This window comes from Maniola jurtina, chromosome 2, assembly GCF_905333055.1.
Source record: "Maniola jurtina chromosome 2, ilManJurt1.1, whole genome shotgun sequence".
Taxonomy (NCBI): domain Eukaryota; kingdom Metazoa; phylum Arthropoda; class Insecta; order Lepidoptera; family Nymphalidae; genus Maniola; species Maniola jurtina.
This window is the reverse complement of record NC_060030.1, coordinates 12,245,928-12,273,549: the sequence shown is the minus strand read 5'-3', so window position 1 is coordinate 12,273,549 and position 27,622 is coordinate 12,245,928. Positions and strand designations below refer to the sequence as shown.

General features: G+C 35.7%; 1 protein-coding gene and 1 long non-coding RNA gene across 2 annotated transcripts; one reads left to right on the top strand and one right to left on the bottom strand.

Annotated features, from left to right (window-relative positions):
• Window positions 1-1,349: 1,349 nt before the first annotated feature.
• Window positions 1,350-27,279, bottom strand: LOC123874279 (microspherule protein 1). The gene is made up of 8 exons (XM_045919523.1): window positions 27,089-27,279; window positions 26,689-27,013; window positions 26,004-26,222; window positions 25,136-25,292; window positions 24,518-24,629; window positions 24,166-24,319; window positions 2,830-3,045; window positions 1,350-1,471 (listed from the first exon to the last, which is right to left on the bottom strand). Exons 1-8 carry the CDS (start codon window positions 27,187-27,189, stop codon window positions 1,382-1,384), a joined length of 1,374 nt encoding a protein of 457 aa, XP_045775479.1. The 5' UTR covers window positions 27,190-27,279; the 3' UTR covers window positions 1,350-1,381.
• Window positions 4,443-9,409, top strand: LOC123874315. Its single transcript, XR_006797890.1, has 2 exons — window positions 4,443-4,648; window positions 9,222-9,409. It is a non-coding gene; the product is annotated as an uncharacterized LOC123874315 (long non-coding RNA).
• Window positions 27,280-27,622: the final 343 nt, after the last annotated feature.

Genomic DNA, 27,622 nt, shown 5'->3' with positions numbered 1-27,622 from the left:
GGTGTAATGCATGAAATGAAATTTGAAACAAAATGATCAATGGAACTGTTGATAAACTATACCTAATTATACCTACCGTTTTGATCAAAATCACGAACTTCGGATGTAACTTTGACACAGTTTAAGGTCATTTTGCCAAACAATACGTTCAGATTCATTGATTGCAGAAAAAATAGGACATTGGTCAGAAGTGTAATAAAGTCCGTTGTGTTTGCCAGCTCCTCAATAATAGTGTATGTGTATAGATTCGCCTTAAAAATTTAAAGGATCATGTTTGTGCCGTATTAGTAAGAAGCTACTTGCTAAGCTAATGAAATATTGTTACATGATATTGTTATATTTGTAACTGCATATTATATTATATAAAAGACTAGTAAACGCGTCCTTAAAATATTATCATAGAACTATTAAGTAAATACTTAAATACCAATGAAAAAACATAGAATCCAGCTTAGTAACCCAAGCGGGATCTTTACTTCTGTACCAAAAACTTTGTAAAAATGAAAAAGTGTTTTGATCTCAAAAAAGCACTCGCCTTTAAGAAAAAGAAAATATACTATTTTTATATCATATACAGGGTGTTTAATAAATATATACCAAAAATGTGCTTTTATGTGCAAGTGTTGCCTTCTATAAAAGTAATATAGGTAATATAAATGTTAGTTTGTAAGTAACTTCTAAGTGTTTGTATGTTGGATGAATAATACGACTGTTTAATTTTATAACTTATAGTTTTTTTATTGTACATATATCACTATTCCATAACATGGGTATTTTATTAAAAGATTAAGTAATTAAATTTTATTATGAAATGTACAAAGACTACAATTCTATAAAAATGTTCAGTTACGTTATGTTGGATGAAAATAATGGACTATGAAACATTAATAAATGGTATTAAGATTTGTTTACTTGTTACTGATTATTATGAGTTTCACTTTGATTTCTTTGTATGTTTGTTGCACTATTGAGTGGATTGTTGAGTTTTCGCACTTGTTGGATATTGTTATTGTATAAAATATATTTTACTGTGGTTAAATCACTATTTAAGAAAAGGTTACGGATATAGTTTAATTTAAACATATGAGTAGTTTCGTTTTGTCATTTAATTTTTAAGCATAATATATTTGATTATGCCAGTAACGCACGTGATAGTGTTTCGTGATAGACGTAATTATTGATAACCACATTCGCTCTATATATATTGAGATATACATATATTGTTATTTGTAAGTGCAGTGTGCGAGGGATTTAATTTAACGGGAATTCTTGTTTTCGAGTGATACCTAGTTTTGAAAATTGTTTTAAAATTGACCAAAATAAATGTGTTCTAAATAAAAATGTACAGAGTTTTTACTATCACCCTTTATTAAGTATTTTATTACACAGGTATGGTCACTTTAACGGCTTCTTGTCGGATGGCGCTGATCAATTCTTGGTTAATCAGGAACACGAAGCGAAGTCCCGCTATCTGCGCAAAACGGGAGAAAATTACATTAGCATAATTGACACCTCTCAGAACCACAAACCCCACGAATAAGAAACTGCGATAAATCTTCCGACGATAATAGTTCTGTTGGGTGTGGTAGGTAACTAAAAACATATCTCGGATCACAAGATGGTTCCGAATTAAATATGAAAAGGACTATGCTATGATTTAGTCTGTATTATTTACACAAAGGGAGTTTCAAGTGAAATATAAACTCGTTTTTAAAGATATCTAGAAGCAATAATTACTAAGCCATACCTACCCTACTACAATAAAATTAAAACATTTAAATACTTCGGTATTATATTGATAAAATCGTTAAAATATGCAATTAGGACATCTATCTATACATTCGAAACTATACAATATCTGAAAATTTTAGGTCTGACTGTATTTATGTTATCCAGAAGTCTCATCCAAATTGTAGTGATAAGCATTCACTGTCGCTGTAGGCTGTCACTGCGATTCTCAACGCAGTGACAGCCTACAGCGAGTCTTATCAAAATCGGTTCAGTACAACTAGACAAGCAGCAACACAAATATAATGCTCTTTATTTTTCTAGTCTTGTGAAGAAGTATTATATTGTTAATTTTCTATTGGGCAAAGATACCACATAATATAAAAATAATTAATTAAATACGCATAGTGACGTGGGGTAATGTTAATTCTGTATTTTTACATACACTTATACCTACCTACTACTTAATTTTATTCACTCATGTTTATTAATTATATTTTTTATTGCAAATTAACTTAAATTGTAAGTAATTAGGTACCTACCCTACCCACTTAGTGAAGAACTTGGCAAGTACGTTTTTAAATGTTAAAAATAATGCTTTAGTATAACTCTACGGTGACCTGGCTTCTAAATCGGCATAAGGTACTACAAACTACATAAGGAACCCAATAAAAATTACTGGTACTCCAAGTGATATTTTGTCAGACTTCGTCGTCATCCATCGATATACCTACTTGCACTCTTTTGCTTGTAGGGAACTGCGACTTTTTTGATATCGTCCGTCTAGCTAGTGACGGGTCTGTCAACACCTTGGGATGCAAATGTCTGTCGGTTTTTCGAACGAAGGTGTCGGTTCGTCCCTTCGTGCGACGGTATTACTTACTGATTTGGAGAGCAATATTCTAAATTGAAGATAGTACAAGTTCGAAAAGATTCAAATACTGAATGCTTAACTTCAAATTGAAGATGGAACTTGATTATAAAGGAAACCAAAGGAGGCACTGGGCGTTTTTAGAAGATCGAAAGATTTCGGAGCCTCCCAGACTGCGCTAAAAGGCAGCTTAGACTACAAGGGACGGTTTTGTATCCAATCATAATTACCTCGATAACACTATTGTGGTTGAGTTTAACTTTATTCCCTTGAAGCACTGGCCGCCCGTCAACGAAAATCGGCCGCTTGCCTTCAGAGGACATAAAGAAATCGCCGCTGTTTCTGAGGCGGATCGTGGCCTGCTTCCTCGAGACCTTCGCCGCTGGGCCCTCTAGGCTGAGGTCCACGTCGATTGTGTGATCCCTGGTGCTTCGCCCGACTGCGATCTACGACAAAAGTAATGAATTTATCATCAGCGCGCAGTAAACAATGTATAAAGGATCCTTAAAAGTAACGTGTTTTCTTTGGATAAAATAAGCATTAATATAAGATAATATTATTAATTTACAACCTAACCTAAATAAATTAAATATTAGACGCTAACCTATCTTAAGCGATACCAGAACTTTGATACTTTGTCAAGTAACATGAATATGTAACGACCTCCAAAAAGTTTATACTAATCATCGCTAATAATATGAAAGGATAACCTATTCCGATATGGACTAGGTACATTCAATTTTCTGTATCGAACGAATACGGGATAGGTACCTACCGAGGAAATGTCAGTAATTGATTTAAAACGAAGAACAATAATAGTAAGTACGATGTGGTACCTACTAACTAAAGGTACCTTAAAAACCAGTAGGCCATCGGGCAACTAAATAAAAATGATAAAATAAAATTAGCTAACTGCGCTGATGTAGTCTTTAAACATACCACCCCCTGACCCCAAGTAAGTAGTTAATAAAGACGGTGGGTATCACATCACACTAATATTATAAAGGCGAAAGTTTGTATGTGTGTGTGTGTATGTGAGTATGTTTGTTACTCTTTCACGCAAAACTACTGAACGGATTTGGCTGAAATTTGAAATGGAGATAAATAATATCCTGGATTAGCACATAGGCTACTTTTTTCCCGGAAAATCAAAGATTTCCCACGGGATTTTGAAAAACCTAAATCCACGCGGACGAAGTCGCGGGCATTAACAAGGAAAGAGAGACACAGCTAAGTACCTAATAAAACAATTGTTTTTATATCAACCGCGCAGTTATTTATATTTTTAAAGTAGCTATAGTAGTAACTAGAAGTACTAGCTGCTTTAGGGATCCTATAGACTTTAGAGAATAGATATATTTCTAAGGAATATGCTTCATGCTAGTATTGTAGTAGACTAAATAAATATGCAAGAACTTAAAAATCTTTTAAAATGTTTTCTTTCCCTATTAACTCAGTAGGTACCTACCTAAGTATATGTAATTGGCACAATAAATTGTAATGTTTTTGAACGGAACACAGTCGATAACTAAATTATTGGATTTCAGAACGTTACCTCGCGAACACGTTGCCGATAGTTGCCGAATCGCGTGCGATATTGAACTACCTAATTATTATTTTGCACGTATACACAGTTGCTGATTAAAATGCCTAATTAAAACACAAAATGTTTTGATCTGTGCAAATAGGCGAAGCATTCTTTTATCGGAACGTAATGTTCGCCGCAAGGTCGACGAAAGACACTTCCATACCTACGGCGATAAAATCACAATATAATAGCATTGCAAATTATTATGCTGATAAATATACAGAAATATGGCGTACAAAAATAGGGGCACCCACTTGAATTCTAGTTAACAGTAAGTACAGAGAAGTAAAACAAGCTGGATTATATTTTTGTTTCAGGCAGAAGACGCCTCTTCACTCCTGAAAATAAGCTCAACAAATGCCTACAATAATAATTATTAGGTGATTTAACGACACGATAACCAAGAAAATAGAAATCTAATATCAGACAGGTAGCTGGGAATGCTTTATTGTGTAGTGGTGGTGAGTGATTATAATAATCGATATTGTATTGTCAGAAGTAGATATACCTAGCAGCTAATGGCTCCGTCGATATGCATTTTGTCTACAAAAATCAATATGTCTCGGTGAATTTAAAAGTTTACTAACCTACATTATTATTATACTAAGACTGGTAATAAAAACCGGTCAAGTGCAAGTCGGACTCGAATACGAAGGGTTCCGTACCATCGTGCAAGATATAATATACCTAACACATTTATGTAGAACTCTGCAAGTTCATAACGGTTTGCACCATCTATTATGTGATTTAGTGAATTAAATTTTTCGTGAACACGTTTTAATTTTTCGTTTGTTTGATATAACTACAAATTCACGGTTTTCGGATTTTTCACTAGTGGTAGTATAAAAGTATAGAAAACTTTAGTAATGAAAGTTCGTAAGACTGCTATCGATGAAGGTGCGATGAACGGTCCTCGTGTCAAGATCATCATTTAACTTTTGGTCTTTTTTCGTAAACTTGCCTATAGTCAAATGATGATTTGATCGTTAGAATTTAAGACGCCGCGCACAACGCCAAAAACGTAAAATGCCAAACTGCTATAATAATAAAAAAATAATGAAAAAAATAACAAACTAAACTTTATAAACTATAAAATAAAATAAGAGGTCTCTTAAATTTTAATGGTACAACGTCTTATTTAAGAGACACTTAAAATTAAAACAAGTGTAGGTAACACCCCCGACAAGTGAAGGTTACAGTAACTATAAAAGAGCTGATAACTTTCAAACGGCTGAACCGATTTTCTTGGATTATAGCTAAGTACACTCTCGATTAAGCCATCTTTCAAACAAGAAAACTAAATTAAAATCGGTTCATTAGTTTAGGAGCTACGATGCTACAGACAGATACACAGATACACACGTCAAACTTATAACACCCCTCTTTTTGGGTCGGGGGTTAAAGAACTTAAATCTTAGTATTTAAGAACACCTTGCTTAAACTACGAAATTTTGGGTTTGGTATTTCCAAAAATTTCAATTTTGGCATTTTGCGTTTTTGGCGTTATGGTTGATTGTTGGTTGGTATTTAGCGTAAGTAATCCTTCATTAACGCAAAATGCCACAATTTTAATTTTAGCATTTTGCGTTTTGGCGTTGTGCGTTTATAAACGGATTCGTTGCCAAATGCTTACCAGTCTTTCGAACCTTTCGTCTGCTTTAATTTTTTTTAAAACACCTGTTTAGTAATAGAACCTAGCCGTAACTCGCTAAGCACAAACTACAATACAAAATGATAAATATATACTCGTAATCGGCAATAGCATAATTAGGTATTCAAAGTACGTAGGTACTAAAATTTTAATTGCTTTATAAATATTAAACATTTCCACGGTTTTTATACTGTTATCGCAAAAGATAATACCAAGTTGTTATTTTCGTACAAGAATAAGTATTACTACCTATGCTAAATTCATATCAGTTTGCATTGGACACTCAAACGCTTTACATATCTAGGCATCTTTTGATTAAGTCAAATTTTAATAAAAAGCAGCTACATTTTCGTCTATCGTTGTATCGTTAAGCAAACGAAGATTTCTCTTTCTAATTTTCCAATGTAGACTTTGTGCTTCTAGAAAATGTAATGATATCAATAAAAAGTATAACTACCCACATATAAAAAAAAGTAAAAAAATATTGTATTTAGGTAATATTTATATTTATAGTAATGTAGAGTAGAATAGGTTTTCCACCTTATAATTTTATACATACAGACAAATCCACGGCACAACACATTATGTAACATCAGCACAATTAAATATATGTAAATACTGGAAGCAAATATATGTATAGATACCATCTTTGTTTTCATGTTGACAGTACCGTTAAATAACTACTCGTTTATAATTTGTTATAACAAACAAGATAATGCTGTTGACGCACCAATGTGGCTGATTACCTTATCAGCCAACATGTAACCCTATAACTAGTTGCTGTGTGTGAACTACCCGAGTTATAAGTATTCTACTATTTTAGCTGTTGCATTATTTAAACGTTTTACGCTTTTAAAACAAAGCGTTCCATGTCGAAAATGTGTTTGTCTTTTTTTATTTAACTAAAAGTAACAAATGATTTAATATAGGAACAGATTTTCAAGGTCCCATATTTTAACAGTATTTACATATTATATTATTGTGTTGATCTACAAACCGCTACATAGCTTATATTCGTGACTTAGTAGCTCATTTTTACACCATGCAAAAATGCGCCTATCATTATTATTGCACGGCGACATGAACGACGAACAGTGTGTACTACCAATTCACGTCACACGTATTGTAATGTACTTACTTCGCAAGGATTTGTTTTGGGTGAATTGTGTTTCAGACTAGTTTTACAATAAAGCTGAAGTAATTTTCAGTTTTTTTGTTTTAGTAATAGGTAAAGGTGGGTAGTTTTAAAAAATCTTTGGCTCTGTGCTTTCGTCCTTTTAAACATTGTTCTTTTATTGCTGTTTTGCACAGTATTTACACTGACCGTGTTGAAACAATACATTACTTATAGGCAAGTTGGTCATGGAAAAAATGATAAATATTGTGAAAATGCATAAAAGTTTCATAGAGCGTGAACTGTGTCAGTTTTTAAGGAGTACCTAACTAGTCACGGGAGTCGGCGTAATTCAGTCAATTCTTATTGCAAACTAAAGCTTGGTAAAGGTACGCTAGAGTTCGTATTAAAAAAAAAAAACTAAAAAAAACAAAACTGACTTCAATAACCACAAACATTAAGAAGTTAAAAATTATTTAATTTATTAGTGAATTTATTATGTGTATGTTGCAGGTATATTTTCAAAGCCGTAATATTTCAATCTCACTAGTGATATAATAATTAAACGGTAGATTGTCAATTGACTTCATTTCTTACAATTTAACGGTCTGGTTTTAGTGTCATTGTAATGTCACGAGGTCATTATAGTGACATTATAAAAAATCTATGTATATTATGAGTGAAGTTGGCATTGGGAGACGTCAAGATTGATTGGCCAATTCTTTTTCAACCATTGTTTTCAACATCAGAAACGGACCAATCAGAGGCGCCGTCATAATCTAACGACCAGTGAAATTGTCAAAATATCATTGCCTTCCAATATCTCTGTAGTGCCCCCGTGACATTATAATAACACTAAAACCAGACCGTTAAATTGTAAGAAATGAAGTCGATTGACAATCTTCCGTTTAATTATAATATCACTAGTGAGATATCACGGCTCTGACAATATACCTGCGACATATACAAGAGTTAATGTAACTCTAAATAACATTTTATGGAGCTGGTGTCGCACGAACCGTTCAGTCTTCATATTGATCTATAGAGCGTACTTTGAATTTGCTCAGACTTAAGCTTCAGTTAAAAATATTACCGCAGTTTCGTTTTGACAATATCTTAAATCTGAGCGAAGCCAAAGTGCTTATAACTCAGGCTGTGTTTGAATGTGTGGAGTACTTACCTATCTATTCTTTGGTACGGCTTTGCTTTTCGTTTTTTTTTTGCATCAGGGGGGAAAAGTAAAAAACTTCGCTTGTCCTTGTTTAGAACATAACATACTTCAAATATTCTGAGATATGATTTTTCGTGACTTGTTTGTTTGCTTAAGCGCTTTATTAGTGTCGCTTTAAACTTTGCTACGGAATTGAAGAGCGACTTACATTAAAAAAAAAAACAATAGATACCTTTAATAAAAAAATCTAAGCAGATGTGCTCGAGTTTAAAAAATATAATAACAGACAGTATGTACAGAACAGTAGAGTGAGCAACGTCTTTGGATTTTAAGATGCAGGATTTCCTCGTTGAATAAACCTTATAAGTACGTAGATTATCTTGAGGAAAATAATCTAAAATATTTTTGAACTTGCAATTTAAACTAAAAGGTAAGTATAACCTCGCCGGCTTTATTGCCTTCTGTGTTTTATGATTTTTATTTTTTAATGAATCTACGTTTTTATTAAGTCTTAAAAATTCAAATAGGGTTGTTTATTTCAGTAAAATGAATGATGAACCCAGGGTATGGTACATGATTCTAATCAGCAAGCCTACCTATGCGATAATTATTCTGAACCTAAAAACACGGCACTGCATTTATTTTGTACACTAGTTTAAAAAAGGAAAAACGGAACCCTTATAGGATCACTTTGTTGTCTGTATGTCGTGTCTGTCAAGAAATCCTATAGGGTTCTTCCCGTTGACCTAGAATCATGAGATTTGGCAGGTAGGTAGGTCTATAGCACAAAGGAAAAAATCCGAAAACCGTGAATTTGTGGTTACATCACAAAAAAAAAATGTGTTCATCAAATAATTAGTATTTTTAATGTCCAAAGTAAAATAACTACCTATACCAAGTGGTGTATCATATGAAAGGGTTGCCTGCACATTCTAATACAGGTTTTTATTTATTTTTATGCATGTTTTTGTTTTGTCGTGCAAAATGTCTGAAAAATCGAATCCTCGGTGCGCGAGTCTGACTCGCACTTAGCCGGTTTTTATTTATATAAGTATAGATTAGTATGATATCGAAGATCAAACCATTTTTTATTTCTAGATAGTTACAACATAACATTATTACATAGCAATAAAATTATGCAGACAACGTTGCTCTTCGTTTTGTGTCACGGTCAAGAGACCAAAATGTTTTTATATCTCTCAACATTTATCTTATGTAAAGAAGCGAATATAGGTGGTAAGTTTGAATTACGACGGATTAAAATAAATGATTATTTTAAAAAGGTATTTCTTTTTATTATTTTACTACTTAGTTATTTGCCTTGGATGATATTTTTATTTACCTACCTATATCAAGTCCCATAAGAAAATCTTTTCATAGATTTTGATGGACGTGGCCCTAGCTAAGTGAGGAAGTGCGTAAAAATAAGAGATCAACTTATAATGGGTTTAGTTGTACCCTTCGCTTACAAAGTCAAGGATACGTGCTATAAGTTTCTAATAAATAAGAACTAACCAATATTCGACTAATCGACTACTTACAGAATGAAGATACGTAAAACGTTGTTGCCTAATCAATAAATTGTACAAAAATCTTACAAAAATAAAAATGACGATATCATATCACTTCATATCTGTCTTCGGTTCATGCACAATGGTAGAACAATTAGGAAATTTAGATATGAAGCAATAAGTCTAGATAAAATTAATGTTTTAAACATAATTCGGTAGGCTCCGATTAGATAAAAATATTGTAGGAATGCTAATTGCTATAGGTACATAGGTACTTACCAACTTAACTCCATAGTAATATTTACTGCTATAATTACAACAACCAACCAAAAAAATAGATCAACAATATTTAATTATATTGTAAGTAGGTAAGTACTAATACATTCAAATAATATAATACTAGATGACGCCCGCGACTTTGGTAACGTGGATTTAGGTGGAAAATCTTAAAACTGGGATGAAAAGTAGATTAAGGGCCCGCTTACACTAAAACCAAAAAATGTAAGGGTGAGATCTATAGAGCGCGTTCTGCCTTTGCTTAGACTTAAGACAGGGTTAAAACGAGACAGAGCTATATCTCTCACATAAATCTGTCTCGTTTTAACTCAATCTTAAGTCAGAGCAAAGTCAAAGTGCGCTTTATAGATTTCAGCCTAAGATTTCAAGCTCCAATTAACCATCATAGGAAAGACTTACACATAATTGAATACATGTTTAAATAGATATTTTAATAAATAGGTACATTCCTACCATAGGTAGTATTATTTCACATTATACCTACTTATTTACGAGTGAATATTACTGCATTTAGCATAAAGTATAACCTGATCTGCCTTTTTTCGAAAAACGCTTATGTTACTGAATTGCATTTTACAATTTTATAAACGGTGTCACTTTTGATAAGTAGGTATAGTTAGGTACCTACTTGGTAAAAAATTGCACGTATTACTTTTATGTAGAAATATTTTTTTTTATTTTTTTTTATTCACTATAGGTAAGCGCTTGACCACAATCACACCTGATGGAAAGTGATGATGTGATCTAAGATGGGACGCGTTTACCTAGAAGGTGCCTATTCACTCTTGTTTTAAAGATACCCGGATTGTAATTGGTAGGAAACACAGATCGCGGAAGAGTATTCCAAACCTTAGCCATGCGTATGAGGAATGAAGACGCAAAACGTTTTGTGCGTGTAGATGGAATGTCGACGACATAGGGATGGAAACTCGCCCGACGTCTTGCGGTTCGGTGGTAAAATGGTGAAGGGGGGACAAGATCGAAAAGTTCCTGTGCACACTCTCCGAAATATCCTATAAAATACCGATAAGCCGGCGACCTTACGGCGGTGATCGAGACTTTGAAGTTTCGCCAACAAAGGAGAGTCTTCGCCTATAAGTCTCCTAGCTCGACGGTCAACGGCATCCAGAGCCGCTAGTTGGTACTTTGCGGAGCCATCATAGAGGTGACTGCAGTACTCCATGCACGACCTGACTTGTGCTTGATACAAAGTAATCAGTTGGCGCGGTGTGAAGTACTGCTTGACCTTGTTAAGAATGCCTAGTTTTTTTGCGGCGGTTTTGGCTTTGGCTTCGATGGATCTTCCGAAGTTGATGTTAGCCGAGACGTCGAGACCTAGGAGATCTATGTGATCAGTGATGTTAATAGATATATTTCGGAAAGTGGGAGTCAAGGTAAAAGGACTCCGTTTTGCTGTAAGTAGACACGCCTGCGTTTTGGTAGCGTTAAACTCTACCAAATTGGCATCACCCCAATCTGAAACGTATTTCAGGGTAGAGTTTAACCGCAGTACCATTGCCTCCCTGAGTTCATTGATCTCAGAACTACTAGCGCGTGGACTGGATATGTATCTCTCCATTACTGTGCTGTCGTCTGCGTACCCAACGATTCCGGGCCGTAGCAGATCGTTTATGTGCAGCAGAAAGAGAGTAGCGGAGAGAACAGACCCCTGAGGAACACCGGCATTAGTGACCATGAGATCAGACGAGCAGCCGTCGATAACTACTCGGAAGGATCTTTCGCTCAGGAAATCAGATATCCAGTCGCACAAGCTCGATGGAAGACCGTATGCCGGAAGTTTGTTAAGAAGACTGTCATGCCAGACCCGGTCGAAAGCCTTAGAAATGTCAAGAGAGACAGCTAGTGCCTCTCCATGCTTCTCTATGGCCTCACCCCAGACATGGGTGGCATATAGTAGGTACTAGCTGTGCCCGCGACTTCGTTCGCGTGGAATAGCTCTCAGCGCGCTTTATATAGCCACGGACGCTCAGGCGCGAGGCGTGTAGTAGGTACGTACTCTGTACGTTAAAAATGTTCGCCGTGATTCTTTAAATTGACATAACTTTTTTATTTATGAACCGATTGACATGAAATAAACACTAAATGTTAAGTGAAGCTTACTACAATATATTAGTGAAAACCGTATCTAAATCGAATAAGCCGTTTCTGATATTAGCCTGCACAAACACACAGACAGACAAAAAAAAAATTAATTACAATTTCGGGTTCGGCATCGATATAATAACAACCCCAGCTACTTTTTTTTTAATATATTTCCATTGTACAGACACCACTTTTCTACAATTTTATTATATGTATATAGATTATGGGCTAGAATCTAAATGATGGAGCCTATGCCCGTCTCCAGGATGTAAGTTATCTTTATGCCACGTTAATAAAATCGGTTAGACAAGCGAAAGGGCAGTGAAAAGGTTACTTACAAACAAACATTTCACATTTTATTAGTATGGAAATGTAGTACATAGTATGAATATATACCTACTGTAGGGAAAATTTGAAGATTTATTTTGATCATGTCACGTTATTCATTGAGTTTATTTATGTAGAGGTACGAAACAAGGGAGGCCATTTTTAATTTACTTTTTCTAACTAAACTAACATTAGTTGACACGGACGTCGTAATAATACTATTTTGAGGTTAAATATTAATTTCAACATTCCGAACCAATGGTAGATAGATGCACTTGACGATTTAAATGTACATTAAGTACTTGTATAAGTTTAATTGAATAAAAATATATTATTGAATTTTTGAATTATTTCAACGATGCTATTTTGAAGTTAATAATCTCAACGAGCGCAGAAAATGACCAAAACCAATGCCAAAATATTATACTTACATCCTTTATAATAATATCAGAGAATAGAGATCGATATCAGTTTACGGTCCAAGAGATAATAACACAACGTACCTAGCCGGTTCCATAATACCGAATATGGATATTATAATTATATGTTGTACTAGCTGATGCCCGCGACTTCGTTCGCGTGGATGTAGGTTTTTTAAAATTCCCGTGGGAACTCTTTGATTTTCCGGGATAAAAAGTAGCCTATGTGCTAATCCAGGGTATAATCTATCTCCATTCTAAATTTTAGCCGAATCCGTCCAGTAGTTTTTGCGTGAAGGAGTAACAAACACACACACACACACACACACACACACACACACACACACACACACACACACACACACACACACACACACACACACACATACAAACTTTCTCCTTTATAATATTAGTGTGATATTTACGAGTATGTATATTTATACATAATAGTTCAATTATACATGAACTCATTAATTCTGTTCTGCAAAAACAGGTTGTGGCCAAAATAATAGCGCATATTACAGCAGCGCTAAATGCATATTATTACAACTCTGGTAAACGGCAGTGGCGAGGTATCCATGGCCGTGATTCGTTATGTATTTCCAAGTGTTCACTGGCAATTCAAATAGACAAAACTTGCAGAAGTTCGTAACTAAGTACTGGCATTCATTTGCAGGTCACTTGCAATATACAGGGTTACTGGTAATATGTCGGCAATCTGTTAAGGGGGTGTAGGCGAAGTAATTTGCTACCAAATGACCTCTAATGACCCCTAGGCAAATGTCAACCATTTTCGAGTAATTTGACTTTTTGTGTTTTTTAGAAGAATTTGAGGTATGCAACTTTGAAAATTTATAAAAAAAAAACCAATGCATGAATTTTTTTATTTTTATTATTATTTGCTTGCTAACACTTCAATACATAATAATCAACCATAAAATGATACTTATCTTTAATAGTTTTTAAATCACAGCTACAAATCTGTACAAGTTTCATAATTTACACCAGGTGGTCTGACAAAAATGGTCGATTTATGTAAAAAAATACTGAAGAACTTTATCGGCAGAACACATGAAAAACATGTACAACTTTTCAGCTATCCAACGAGATACAATATGGTACCAGAAATTAGGAATTGGCCGAAAAAAATGCAATTATTGTGAAAAAAATGGAATCGTCTTAAGAATACGAAATAATATCTCAACGTCGAATTTTATGGTAATATTCTTATTTCTTATTTAGGATGAGTAATGAGTTATAATTAATCTTACAATTCATTTTCGAAGTATAAAACTCTAAAAATAACACTCTAAAAATAATGAGAGTTCCAAGAATGACATTTTTAATCCTTTGTGTGAACACGTGCACCAATCAGCGCTCTCGGATAAGAAGAGCTTAAAAACATTATCTAGTGACTGGATAGAAAAAACAAAGGCATAAATAGCCAGATTTTCCTAACCATTTTTCAGAGAATAGGATAATAATTAAAGCACTGGCAAGTACAATAACATTAGGTGAAGGGTGGGATCCTTAACTTATTTAATTGTATTGTATTTATAAATTCTAAGACTTAAAAGATAAGACATTTAAAATGTTTCATAATTTGCGCAAAACTGCAAAAATTTACAGTTTGCTTGTGCCACTCGTACTGTACAGATCATCTCTACCTAAGTTGGTACCTACATCATTGTGAATTTGGAAGTGAATTGACCTGGCTTTTTCTTATGGACTGTTTCTGGCATACTCTGTGATTTGGCTTGTGATTGGACTCTGATTTATTGCTCTCCCGACAATTTGGCGCGTCAAAAGGACTAATGGCTGCAGAAAGAACCCAGTACTCCAATGAGGAATACGCCAATATCCTTTTTTGTTATGGATATTGTGACGGCAATGCTTTGGCCGCTCGCCGTGAATATCTTCGCCGATTTCCTGGCCGCCGAGTACCACACAGGTCTGTCTTCAGTGATGTTTATCGAAGAATTAGAGAGACGGGACGGGTGCAGAGGAGACAATCCGATTCTGGAAGACCACGTGTGTACGCTCCAAGTGACGAAGTGCTCGTATGAGACTTTTTTGAGAGAACATTTATTTGCATTAGTAGAAAACGTACCTCTGGAAATAAGAAGAGGAATGAGATTCCAGCACGATGGATGTCCAGCACACTGGAGAATAACAGTTCGGCAATGGTTAGACACTAATTTTCCCAATCGATGGATAGGCAGAGGAGGCCCAATTCCTTGGCCAGCAAGATGTCCAGACCTGACACCTATGGACTATTATGTCTGGGGACATATGAAGAGCCTAGTGTACGATGTCTCACCAGTGCCATCAGTCGAAGAATTGAAAATTAGAATAATAAATGCAGCTAATTCAATAAGAACCAATTTGACTAGTAATGTAGTAAAATCTCAGTTAAGAAAAAGAATGCGCCTGTGCATAAGAAATAGAGGGTCACATTTTGAAAATGAACTTTAGAATTTAGTTTTAATGGCTTAGTGTAACTTATCTACGTAATTATTTTAAACTTCCTAAACGATTATTGTAATTTTGGATTGCAGACGATTTCGTCTTTTTAACAATAATTGTATTTTTTTCGGCCATTTTCTGATTTCTGGTACCATATTGTATCTCGTTGGGTAGCTGAGAAGTTGCACATGTTTTTCATGTGTTCTGCCGATAAAGTTCTTCAGTAATTTTTTACATAAATCGACCATTTTTGTCAGACCACCTGGTGTAAATTATGAAACTTGTACAGATTTGTAGCTGTGATTTGAAAACTATTAAAGATAAGTGTCATTTTATGGTTGATTATTATGTATTGAAGTGTTAGCAAGCAAATAATAATAATAATAAAAAAATTCATGCATTGGTTTTTTTTTTATAAATTTTCAAAGTTGCATACCTCAAATTCTTCTAAAAAACACAAAAAGTCAAATTACTCGAAAATGGTTGACATTTTCCTAGGGGTCATAAGGGGTCATTTGGTTGCAAATTACTTCGCCTACACCCCCTTAACGGATTGCCGACATATTACCAGTAACCCTGTATAAACACTCGCAGTAAGTCAAGTTTAGCTTAGTTTTAGCAAGTATTTGTAGAAATTGACATTGACATGACATTTGCAAGTAATAAATAATAATTAATACTACATCTAAGTAATGTTAAGTGTTAATTTGTCAATTTGTATCATAGCATTTCATTTTTCCAAATTGACATATTTCTCTTTCCCTCTCTAATGGTCAAATTTTCATTGCGCACAAAGGTAACTATCGAGGATCTTTAACAGCTTTACGTATAGCTCCATGTAAACTGAAGGAAAAGTTACTGATGGATTAAATATTAAGAAGCTATACCCTCACTAACAAATTTAGTTTACTGTGAAAGTGATAAAGATAATAGGTACAGGTCTTTGAACTTTCTTCAATTACGAATAATACTTACCTACAAAGTTTTACTGTCATGTAGCGGTTAAAGGGAGCATCCGCGAATTAGAAGAGCATGTCTAATAGGCTCGACAGTTATGCTGCTGTACAGTCGTCAAAAACCACTTAACGCAGCTCCTCGCTACTAGGTAGTCGCTATAGTTAGACCTCAGGCGCTAATGAACAGTCATACATAAGAAATAACGTTTTACCAGAAATACTGAATGTTTGTTGAACAAACTTAACATGTATGTTTTTGTTAAATATTGCTCGTAACAAAACTGTAACTGGACGATTACTGCACCTACACTCGACTTATTTTGGTTTTTTTTATCGGAGGATCATTATTATCGATTTATTTTATTTGTCTGTCTGTTTGTCTCTGCAGGCTTCAGACTGAAACTAGTAAACGGATTTAAAAACAACGTCAAGAAACCTATAGGGTACTTCCCGTGGACCTATTAGAATCATGAAATTTGGCAGGTAGGTAGGTCATATAGCACTCATAAGAAAGAAAATCTGAAAACCGTGAAATTGTGGTTACATCACATTAAAAATATTATAATGTTGACCACATTTTTTTTCAATTTGAACAAATAATTAGTATTTTCAATTTTCAAAATAATATTACTAGGTATACCAAGTGGGGTATCATATGAAAGGGCTTTACCTGTACATTCTAAAACAGATTATTATTTATTTTTATGCATAATAGTTTTTGATTTATCATGCAAAATTTCGAAAAAATACGACTGTAATAGGAACTGTCAGTGCGCGAGCGTGACTCGCACTTGGCCGGTTTTTTTATTATTGAAGGAGCGTCAAATAAGAATATAATATGAATAACAATATGTTAGGCGACCATGAGGAGAGAAATAACAATACGCGGCACGCACATCAGTCAATACTCAATATTATGTTATTATTCATATAAAAACGTTATCAAGGCAGGCCATTTAGTTCTCTCGTGTCGGGCGAAGATGATTTCTTGTTTTTTTGTTATTTTCAACATAGGTACGAGTTTTTTTTATTAGAGATACCACGATTAATCTCGTTTTTTTAATTAAAAAATCTACAATAAAAAATGTCGTTAAACTACGAAATAAGCTTAAAATCATGGGTACGAGTATCATATTTTGCTTGCATCTTAGCAGAAAAGTCAATATATTTACGGCCGAGCGTAGGTAGGTATAATGCAACGTTTCGTTATCAGCATCGTAAATTCCTTTTTATTGTGTATTTCGACAATTTTACTTCGAATCGGGCGAGAACTGCAGTTTTTTTCCTAAAATGAATTAATTATTTATTTTTATACAGGATTCTTTATGCAAGTCTTGTTTGTCTTGTTTGTCTTCTTCGTGAGTGGTCTATTTCAAAGTCGTGAGATTCTGACCCCGCGTCAATATCAGGATCTAAAAAGTATTCTACATGTATTGTTGCCATTTTTAGGGTTCTGTACCTCAAAAGGAAAAAAGAAACCCTTATAAAATCACTTCGTTGTCTGTCTGTCTGTCAAGGAAATTAATGGGGTTACTTCTCGTTGACCTAGAATCATGAAATTTGGTAGGTAAGTAGATCTTATAGCACAAGTAAAGGAATAAATCCGAAAACCGTGAATTTGTGGTTGTATCACAAAAAAAATTGAACTGTGTTCATGGTCATAGTCATAGTCATAGTCATTTATTCTTGATAATATACATTATACGTCAGTCCAATAATTTAAATTATTTTTTATAATATAATGTCACAATAACTTTTCTTAAAAATATAGAATAAAATACAATAATAAATATTAATATTCAATTTTGTCTTCATTCTTTCTAAGTAGGAACAAATAATAGTATTTTCAAAGTAATATAACTATACCAAGTGGCGTATCATATGAAAGAATCACCTGCACTTTCTAAAACAGATTTATTTTTAGTTTTTGCGCAAAATGTCGGAAAAATACTCAAGTACGGAATACACAGTGCGCGAGTCTGACTCGCACTTGGCCGTTTTTGTTAATTATAAAATTAGGGAATGTATTTTCCTTTCGCAACCCTTGCTGTCGCCACCAATATACTTCAAAACATCCGCAGTTGACTAGCTAAATATTATGTTTCCATAAAATGGCGTATGTTCTTCTAAATGCTATGTTGAACTCGCTCTATATTGTTTGGAAAGGAAGGAATTTGCTGACTTACATGGTTTTTACCCAGAATATGCGTCTACCTTTGAGGAAGCGTTCGCAGCAAAAAAAGTATGTTTAAGCAAAACGTGACTACAATGAAATGACCGATTTAAACAAAATCAGAATTCAGGTTATTCAATACATTATTATCTATTTACAATAAAACAAACCAGTCTAAACTATTGCAATACACCGGACATTGACCAAGTTCCATCTTAGTTTCGCATTCGTAAGCCAGTAGCGTTTGGTACGCCCTGTTTTGTATTCGCTAACCAAACAATGACCATGTTATGAATCTGGCGTGTAAACATACATCTGTACTGGGAAACACTGCAGAACAGTGGTCAACTTTAATGCTTAGGTATAATTCCGAAGGTAGTGCCTTCACTGTCAAAACAATATCCCATATTCCATTCCATCACTTGTTTGTGCGTTGTGAGCAGGAGTATAGTTACCCGTATATATCATAATAGCAGTATTTAAGAAAAAATCGGTTCCCTACTAGGGTAATTTTTCCGACATTTTGCACAATAAATCAAAAACTATTATGCATAAAAATAAATAAAAATCTGTTTTAGAATATACAAGTTATTTGTTAGTTTAGCAAGAAACAGTTAAAAATTATTTTGCTATAATCCGCCAACAGGATAAATCTGTATGGTCAAACATGCAGTTACAAGCTAAGCACCGCTTACCTTCCCAACCAAGCAATAAAGCCAAGTTCCCAAGCAAGCACTGCCACCACCATTCACATGCAACACCACACAAGACTTTTCCACTACTCTCGACGTTTCGAGAGTAGTGGAAAAGTCTTGTGTGGTGTTGCATGTGAATGGTGGTGGCAGTGCTTGCTTGGGAACTTGGCTTTATTGCTTGGTTGGGAAGGTAAGCGGTGCTTAGCTTGTAACTGCATGTTTGACCATACAGATTTATCCTGTTGGCGGATTATAGCAAAATAATTTTTAACTGTTTCTTGCTAAACATGAACTTCCGCAAAGTAACGCCTGATTCTATCCAATATTTGTTAGTTATTTACTTTGAAAATTGAAACACTTTTTAATGATGTAACCACAAATTCACGGTTTTCGGATTTATTCCTTTACTTGTGCTATAAGACCTACCTACTTGCCAAATTTCATGATTCTAGGTCAACGGGAAGTACCCTATAGGTTTCTTGACAGACACGACGGACGGACGGACGGACAGATAGACAGACAGACAACAAAGTGATCCTATAAGGGTTCCGTTTTTCCTTTTGAGGTAAGGAACCCTAAAAATTATCAATTTTCTAACAAAGTAGCTTTTAATAGCTACGGCTAGGTGAAAAGTGCATCATGTTGTTGGAAACATGTCATTAGTGAGCAGCGTCCTTGACGCACGGTGCATCCCTTTTTTTTTTTTTTTTGACACAGGAAATGCCTAACGCATACCCCTCCGTCAGGGGAAACGGAGGGGTTATGTGGGGCTTGCACCCACTAAAACCTGTGTTTGTTCCTCAACGGACTGGCGGTTGCGCGGGTATCACTAATGTAGTATTCACCGCACTCCCGCCAGGTTTTGACCCGCCGCCAAGGGTACGGGTCCCATCGCTAGGCTGGCTGCTACCAGCTCCGTCTCAGAAGCGCACCCGGAACACGGCGCGCTACCTCCTGACCTGGTTATGTATCGGTTGACGAACGCCCCTTACGCCCGTCAACCGCAGGTCGGCAACTCGGCAACGGTGCATCCCTGACACACATCAACAGGCGATTTCAATATTGATCCTTGATGAAATCGATTTGAAGTTTTGTTAACGACATAAACTGTTTTTAACCCCCGACCCAAAAAGAGGGGTGTTATAAGTTTGACATGTGTATCTGTGTATCTGTCTGTGGCATCGTAGCTCCTAAACTTTGATTTTAATTTAGTTTTTTTTTGTTTGAAAGGTGGCTTGATCGAGAGTGCTCTTAGCTATAATCCAAGAAAATCGGTTCAGCCGTTTGAAAGTTATCAGCTCTTTTCTAGTTATTAGTGTAACCTTCACTTGTCGGGGGTGTTATAAATTTTTAATTTACATATGTATCAAAATTGGTTATATTCTATGGACCAAAAAATAACGTGTGACAGAGATAGACACAACCTAATGCTGTTTACAATTTAATAACAGAACGAGCCATAATGTGCAACTACCCTTTTACAGTAGATACACATTTCTGTATTGAAAAATGCATACTTTCTTAGGTACAATTCCTAAGTTAAAACGTTCAACTGATAATTTTTTATCAAAGTAGCTTTTAGCAACAAGGTACGATACAGCTAGGTAGAACTATACAGTCGAATTGAGAACCTCCTCTTTTTTCAAGTCGGTTAAAAAGTGCATCATATAGTGGGAAACATGTCATTAGTGAGGAGTGGCCTTGACGCGCGGGCAGTCCGTGACACACATCCACAACCGATTTCAATATTGATCCTCGATGAAATTGATTTCAGCCATTGCACGTTTACTTTCAACGTGCAAGTAGTAAAAGTGAAATTTATGGGCCAGCTGCTCGGGTTTGTTTATGAAAATTGATAAAATATGAAAGGATTTTTATAGGAATATATTATTGCTGCCGTTCACAAAAATAATGGTGATTGGTTTATATTTTTGTTACTGTTAAAAGTTGGTTTAGAGATCCGCAGGAGAACAGACAGCCAAAACGATCAGTAAGTTGAAGTGGCACTATCAACAAGCTGGAAGAATGGCGGGAAGTGGCTGGATAAGGAAGGCGGAGGACCGGGTATGATGCCGCTCTTTTGCACAGGCTTTGGTGGAAATGATGGTGATAGTATAGTTTTGGACTTAAAAGAACGTAACCGCAACGCCACGTCTTCTCTATGTCAAAGGATGTTAAGCTATGATAGCTGAAAATTAATAACTTAAAAATTTCGCGATATTCTGAGTTCTCTAACCAACAAAAAAGTAAGGCTTTAAAAAGCAAGATTTTATAAAAATACGCGACGAATATTTCAAGTCCGTCGAATCGCACGTCGCGATGGTAGGTTAACATTTACAGATAAAATGGTAATCGAAAATCAATAATTTTATTGATTAGAAACATCAAACATTATTAATTTTTCGAGTGAAAATTTCGCCCCTAAAGGTCGATTAATCCCTAAGGGTAGCTTGAAAACACCAAAAGTTACTACATACTAAGTAGCATTTATACACAAGACGATTACGAATAAAACGATTAACGTCAAGAAAAATGAATTATTATTACATCTAGATTAATTTTACTACGAGTGTTTAGATAATACATAATTCGTTTGATTGTACAGGCGGTTGATAGCACGTTGTAGCACGTAGATAGATATAGATCAGTATGTTAGCTATGTCCAAACTTTAAAATGCGGCACTCCCTTTGACGGGAGAAGATTTTTTTTACCTTATAGACATTTTCTGTCACAATACCGGACCACTGAGTCTTAAAAAAATAATAGAGGCAGGTTTGTCGAGGGTGCGTGAATTGCTTTTCTAATTGGTGTGTTACGACGAAATAATGATGTAGTAATTTATGGATAATATTATCAGTATTGTTTTATATGTATTTGAACAATTCACTGACACTGTGCACTGACACCCAGTAAACGTCAGTTGTGACGGTTCATTAGACAAGCAGCGTGGGCTGCAATGGATGATCCAGTAATCTTCGGTCTATTCTGAAAACTAGGAGTAAGATTGCGCAGTACAAAAACAGACCTAGTGGGGGTTATGTCGTTGGCTGTACTTGCGCAGACCACAATGTTGCAACTTCAGATTAGACAACTTGTTTTGCGAACCCTGTATCGCATACATTTCAATAGAAAGCAAACACGTGTAGCATTTCAGTACACAGCTATCGACAGTCGCCTTTAAAAGCGCCACACACGTTAACACTTTTTTAATATATCACATACGCTATGTGCCACTTTAAATAGCGTTGCTTCTTATTCAACTTTAAATCACATTTTTTCGCGTTGAAAACCTCGGAACCTTTTGCTTTGAACGAGAGCGAGAAATCTTTGAAAAGAGCAACCACCGAGTTTCTTGATGGTTCTTTTCGGCAGGAAAGGCATTCCGAGCCAGTGGTAGATGCTGTAGACGATTCAAAAGTACTTGTAAAAGTCAAATTGAATAAAAATATTTTGAATTTTGAGCGTCTACTCTTAGGTGTATAGCTTGTTGCTTGCACATGTGTTCAAAGTTTATACTATCACCATGGCTACACAACGTCCACAAACATAGTTTACTGACAATGACACAGAAACATTGGGACACTGCCCCAATTACTCACTACGCTGACAGTTGGAAGATAGATTGACAAAATAACATTGAAATTAATATTATAACGCATGCTTTGTTTTTTTAAGCCAATCAATAGCCTCTTACTGTGGCACTTTTGGGATAAAACATGTAATTATGGGATCAAAGGGTATGGATCAAAAGAATTTTTGTTCTAAAGAAAACATTGCCAATAATCACTTAACTTTATCAAAACCGATTTAGATGTTTTAAGAAATAAACGGAGCGAAAACGGCATCTTCAATACGTATATCATTACAAAAGTTTTAATCGAAGCCTTTTTTGCCATAACAAAAAAAACTAACTTTATTCACTGACCTAATATTATTTATATTTTACCGTCACCTATTTATAGGTATGTGTATTATGAAAACCTTCTTTTTGAATTCGGTTAAAATGAAAATAACAAATGCGGGTCATTAACTACAGCCTAATTAGAATGACATAGTTCTGTCGCGCGCATAATAAATTCAGTGTAATTATAATTTATAACTGATTTTACAAAATAATAGCTATTCCAGATCATTTCACTAACAGCTGAACCACTTTTTCTTTAGTGAAATGTACGAAAATTAAAAACATCGAGTTACACCTAGGTAGCACCTTTAGTTGAAGACATGTCTTTATCTAGTCCACACAAAATTTTTAGATGAAACTTCTTACTGGATGTTTTGGGATGGGGATTAAACTCGCATAAAGTGAAACGAATGAACGCGACGATGAACAAAAACCAACACTTGCCAACAGGAACTGTATCACACAAACACTTGCAAGGTAGTAATATAACCTAATTCTCTAGAACGCATGAGGTACCGCACGAGGCGACCTCTCAACACAGCGAGCATGTTCTTGTCTAACTCCACTGATAGTACCAGCACTTGCTGACGGGAACTTTATCACAGAAACACTTGCAAGGTAGTAATATAACTTGCCTCTCTAGAATACATGAGGTACCGCACAAGCCGACCTCTCAACACAGCCAGCATTTTCTTGTCTAGCTCCACTGATAGTACCAGCACTTGCCAACGGGAACTAATCACACAAACACCTGCAAGGTAGTAATATAACTTACCTCTCTAGAGCGCATGAGGTACCGCACGAGGCGACCTCTCAACACCATGAGCATGTTCTTGTCTAACTCCACTGATAGTACCAGCACTTGCCAACGGGAACTATATCACAGAAACACTTGCAAGGTACTGATATAACCTACCTCTCTAGAGCGCATGAGGTACCGCACGAGGCGACCTCTCAACACCATGAGCATGTTCTTGTCTAACTCCACTGATAGTACCAGCACTTGCCAACGGGAACTAATCACACAAACACCTGCAAGGTAGTAATATAACTTGCCTCTCTAGAACACATGAGGTACCGCACGAGTCGACCTCTCAACACAGCGAGCGTTCTAGATCCACAGATTGTATCACCACTTGCCAACGGGAACTATATCACAGAAACACTTGCAAGGTACTGATATAACCTACCTCTCTAGAGCGCATGAGGTACCGCACGAGGCGACCTCTCAACACAGCGAGCGTGTTCTTGTCTAGCTCGACGCCGCCGCCCGCCACTGATTGCACCAGCACTTGCCAACGAGACAGCGAATTTTCAAGTAGACGGATGTCCTTTTTCTCTATTCTGTATTAGGAAAAAAGAAAGAAAATCTATATTATAACTAATTCTGTTTACACAAATCTCTGAACTAAATTGTTAAGTCTCTAGTCTCTCTCTCTAATCTAGTGATATCCTTTTCTATGGGAAAGGGTAGCACTAGATTCAGAGCATTATGAGGGACAACAACACAATAATGACTGAACAGCATAAAATCAAAATTACCTGTCAGCCAGATGCATGTCTACGTCAATGCCATCTTCTTTATAGTCCGGTAGTTCAGCATCATTCATTGTTTCCTCAGCATCAGAGAATGTCATCACATTGTCACCTTGCCCTAAAAATAACACACTTTCACATTTATCACATTAATATTATAAAAACGAGAGTTTGTGTATGTGTGTGTGTTTGTTACTCTTACACACAATAACTACTGAAAGGATTTGACTGTTTGGAATGGAGGTAGATAATATCCTGGATTAGCACAAAATCAAAGAGTTCCTACGGGATTTCGAAAAACCTTAATCCACGCGAACGAGGTCGCTGGCGTCAGCTAGTTATCTATATTTTACTGTCAAACTAGCAAATTAATTCGCAAATCAAAAAGCAAGATTTATCTGGTCTTAATGATAAAAGTCCATACTTGTTAATTTCGGACTTTCATAAGCAATCACTTGGTAAATCTTGGGTTTTACCTGAGATATGCAAAAGTCTAAATAATAACTAAACCAGAACCTAATCAGAGCATCCCGATTCCACAGTCTTGTCTATCCTGCCCTTAGTGGTTTTATAACGTGCTGTTTTAATATGTAAATGGTTTGTCAAGATTCAAGCAGTAGGTACCTTTAGGCAAGGGCTGCACTGTCTGGTCGGGCAGCAGCTGGTACTGCTTGAGGAGCTGCCAGTGGTTCATGAGGGACTTGGCAGTTCTGGTGGGGTAGAACACATGCGGGTTCTGCTCCAACAACTCTTGAAACTTTTCTGGGGCTGGATGAGAATTCTGCAAAACAAAAATCCATACTAATTGGTATTATAAATGCAAAGGTCTGCTAGCTTTTCACAGCCCAACAGTTTACCTGTTTTCGATGAACTTTGGTACAGAAGTAGCTTGCATACCATAAACGGACATAGGCTACTTCTTATTCCAGAAAAGCAGAGTTCCCAAAAATTCTTAAAAAAACATAAATCCATGCAGACCAAGTCGCGGGCATCATCTAGTTTATCATCACAATCTATATCCTTCTCGTTACTGAGCACAGGTCTTATCTAATAATAAGAAGGGTTTTAGGTTAGGAACTTACTTTGATTTTCTAAGGTAAAACGTAGCTTATATCCCTCTCCAGGTCTTTATCTATGCAAAAAATCACGTCGACTTCTAGACCACAAATCGACGTGATTTTACCGTTTTGCCGATTTTGGAAATTGATTGGCTTGTAAGTCAGATTTTTCAATTTCTTTAAATAAATATTATGGAATATTTGTCCAACCGTCTTTCATTCCCATTGTTCTTCCGGGTTTTACGCTTTTATGCTTAATGAAAATCAAGTGTATAGCTATTTTGCCATAAACAAACTATTGAAACAAAATTTTAAACATTTATAATTGTCTTTCCTAACTTATTGCCATCTTGATCACCATGGTAGGCATTGCAGTGCGATTGAAGGACTAACCAACACGTTCGTATTAATAATATGGGTAGCAAAATGCTTACACTTGGTAGAGTGCCAAGTAGCTCCTCCTCCGCATTAGAATACAATGCTTGTTGCTGGACTGCAGCAATGAGGTCTGGGTGCAGGTTGCGCATGGCAGCGATGGCCACTCGGGATACTTCAGCATTGTACAGCAGAGCGTACCAGCGGGACTGTAGCTCACCCACTGTAAATCTGCAGGAGAACTTGATCCCTCTGTGGACTACACGGAGATCATTTGTCTGAAAAAATGGGAGAACAGTGTTGTTTTTAGTAGTTTTAGTTAGTAGTATTCTAGTAGCATACTATGTGCTGCCTACATTAACCCCCAATAACACACTGGCTGAAGAGATCCAGCAGGGTGCTGCACCAGTGGTAGCATGTACAGTGGATGGCTACATCCAAGTGCAAATAGAAACCCAGGACAGAAGATGAAGTAATACTATAATTGAAGGTTTCAATTCAAAAAATTGATTAGTCACAAATCCTTAATTTAAAGTACAACAATGGCTGTGTTTTAAATAAAGGATTGGGGGTTGATTGCAAAAATTCATCACATCAATCACTGTTACAATCTCAATAATTGTAGAGATCAGTTGAATTTCTTACTGCGACAGTGTATTTAACTTTTACATCAATAGTGAGTGTCAGCTATTTATAAATTATCCAAATTAAAAGATTTTACTAGAAGAAAGCAGTTAAGTTCACCTGTTGGACACCTAGAATCAAAGCAAGGTCATCTGTAGGTTTCCATCGCCCTAAGTCCTTTGTTGATAGCTGGCTAAGCTGGCCCTTGCGTCGTGACTTTCGACCGACACTTCCAGAAATCTTGCTCGAAGCTCGTCTGCGCTCCTGAACAGGTGTCACAGACGTCGCTGGCACACTTCCGAGGATAGGAAACTCTGGCAAGTGGCTGGTGTAAGACTGAGTACGCATTCTCTTTTCATTTTTACCAAGCGAAGCGCCTGACAAACTTAAGCTGTATTCTACTAGTTCATCATCAAAACGCCTCCGTTTAATCGATCTAGAGGAGCTGTAAACATAATAACATCGTAATAAATTCATGAATTATGCGAAAAGAAAGTCGATATTCAGTAATATTGCTTACCTTCGTCTTTTATTATCTTGCGATGTATCGATTTGTAAAGGCGGGAGACCCGAGTAATCATTGCTATCTGAAGCATTGGAAGGAGTTGCAGGAAAATCCATCAAAATAAAATTATTTGCTTTTTATATTATTATTTATTTTTGAATTTTTGTGTATTATTATTTTTTGAAAACGTCACACCTGCAGCAATTTTTTTTTTTTGGCCAAAGACACAGACCAATAACATATGCAAAAAGAGCACAGGCCAAAGAGTATGTAATAACTTGCAACTAACTTTACGGCTCTGGACTTCTCTGGACCTAGCTTTTTTGAGCCTCAACCATAGATACATCCTAATCTATGGTTATATTTTGTCTTTGGTTAAAATGTAATGGTGCAAGTACACGTTGACCAGTGACTACTTAACATTCTAAAAGCTTTACTTAGCTTTATTCCCGTTGGCTAGGCACGAACCACACTAGCAACACTAGGATAATTTTTGACGTTTACTGTGGATCGTGTGTGAATTGGTGTGAATCTGTGGTTTTATTTTTG

Coding starts and splice junctions, on each gene's coding strand:
- LOC123874279 (XM_045919523.1), bottom strand. CDS start 27,189: ATGGATTTTCCTGCAACTCCTTCCAATGCTTCAGATAGCAATGATTAC. Junction 25,293..26,003: donor TACTTGGCACTCTACCAAGT/GTAAGCATTTTG, acceptor TTTGTTTTGCAG/AATTCTCATCCAGCCCCAGA. Junction 24,320..24,517: donor GACATGCATCTGGCTGACAG/GTAATTTTGATT, acceptor TTCCTAATACAG/AATAGAGAAAAAGGACATCC.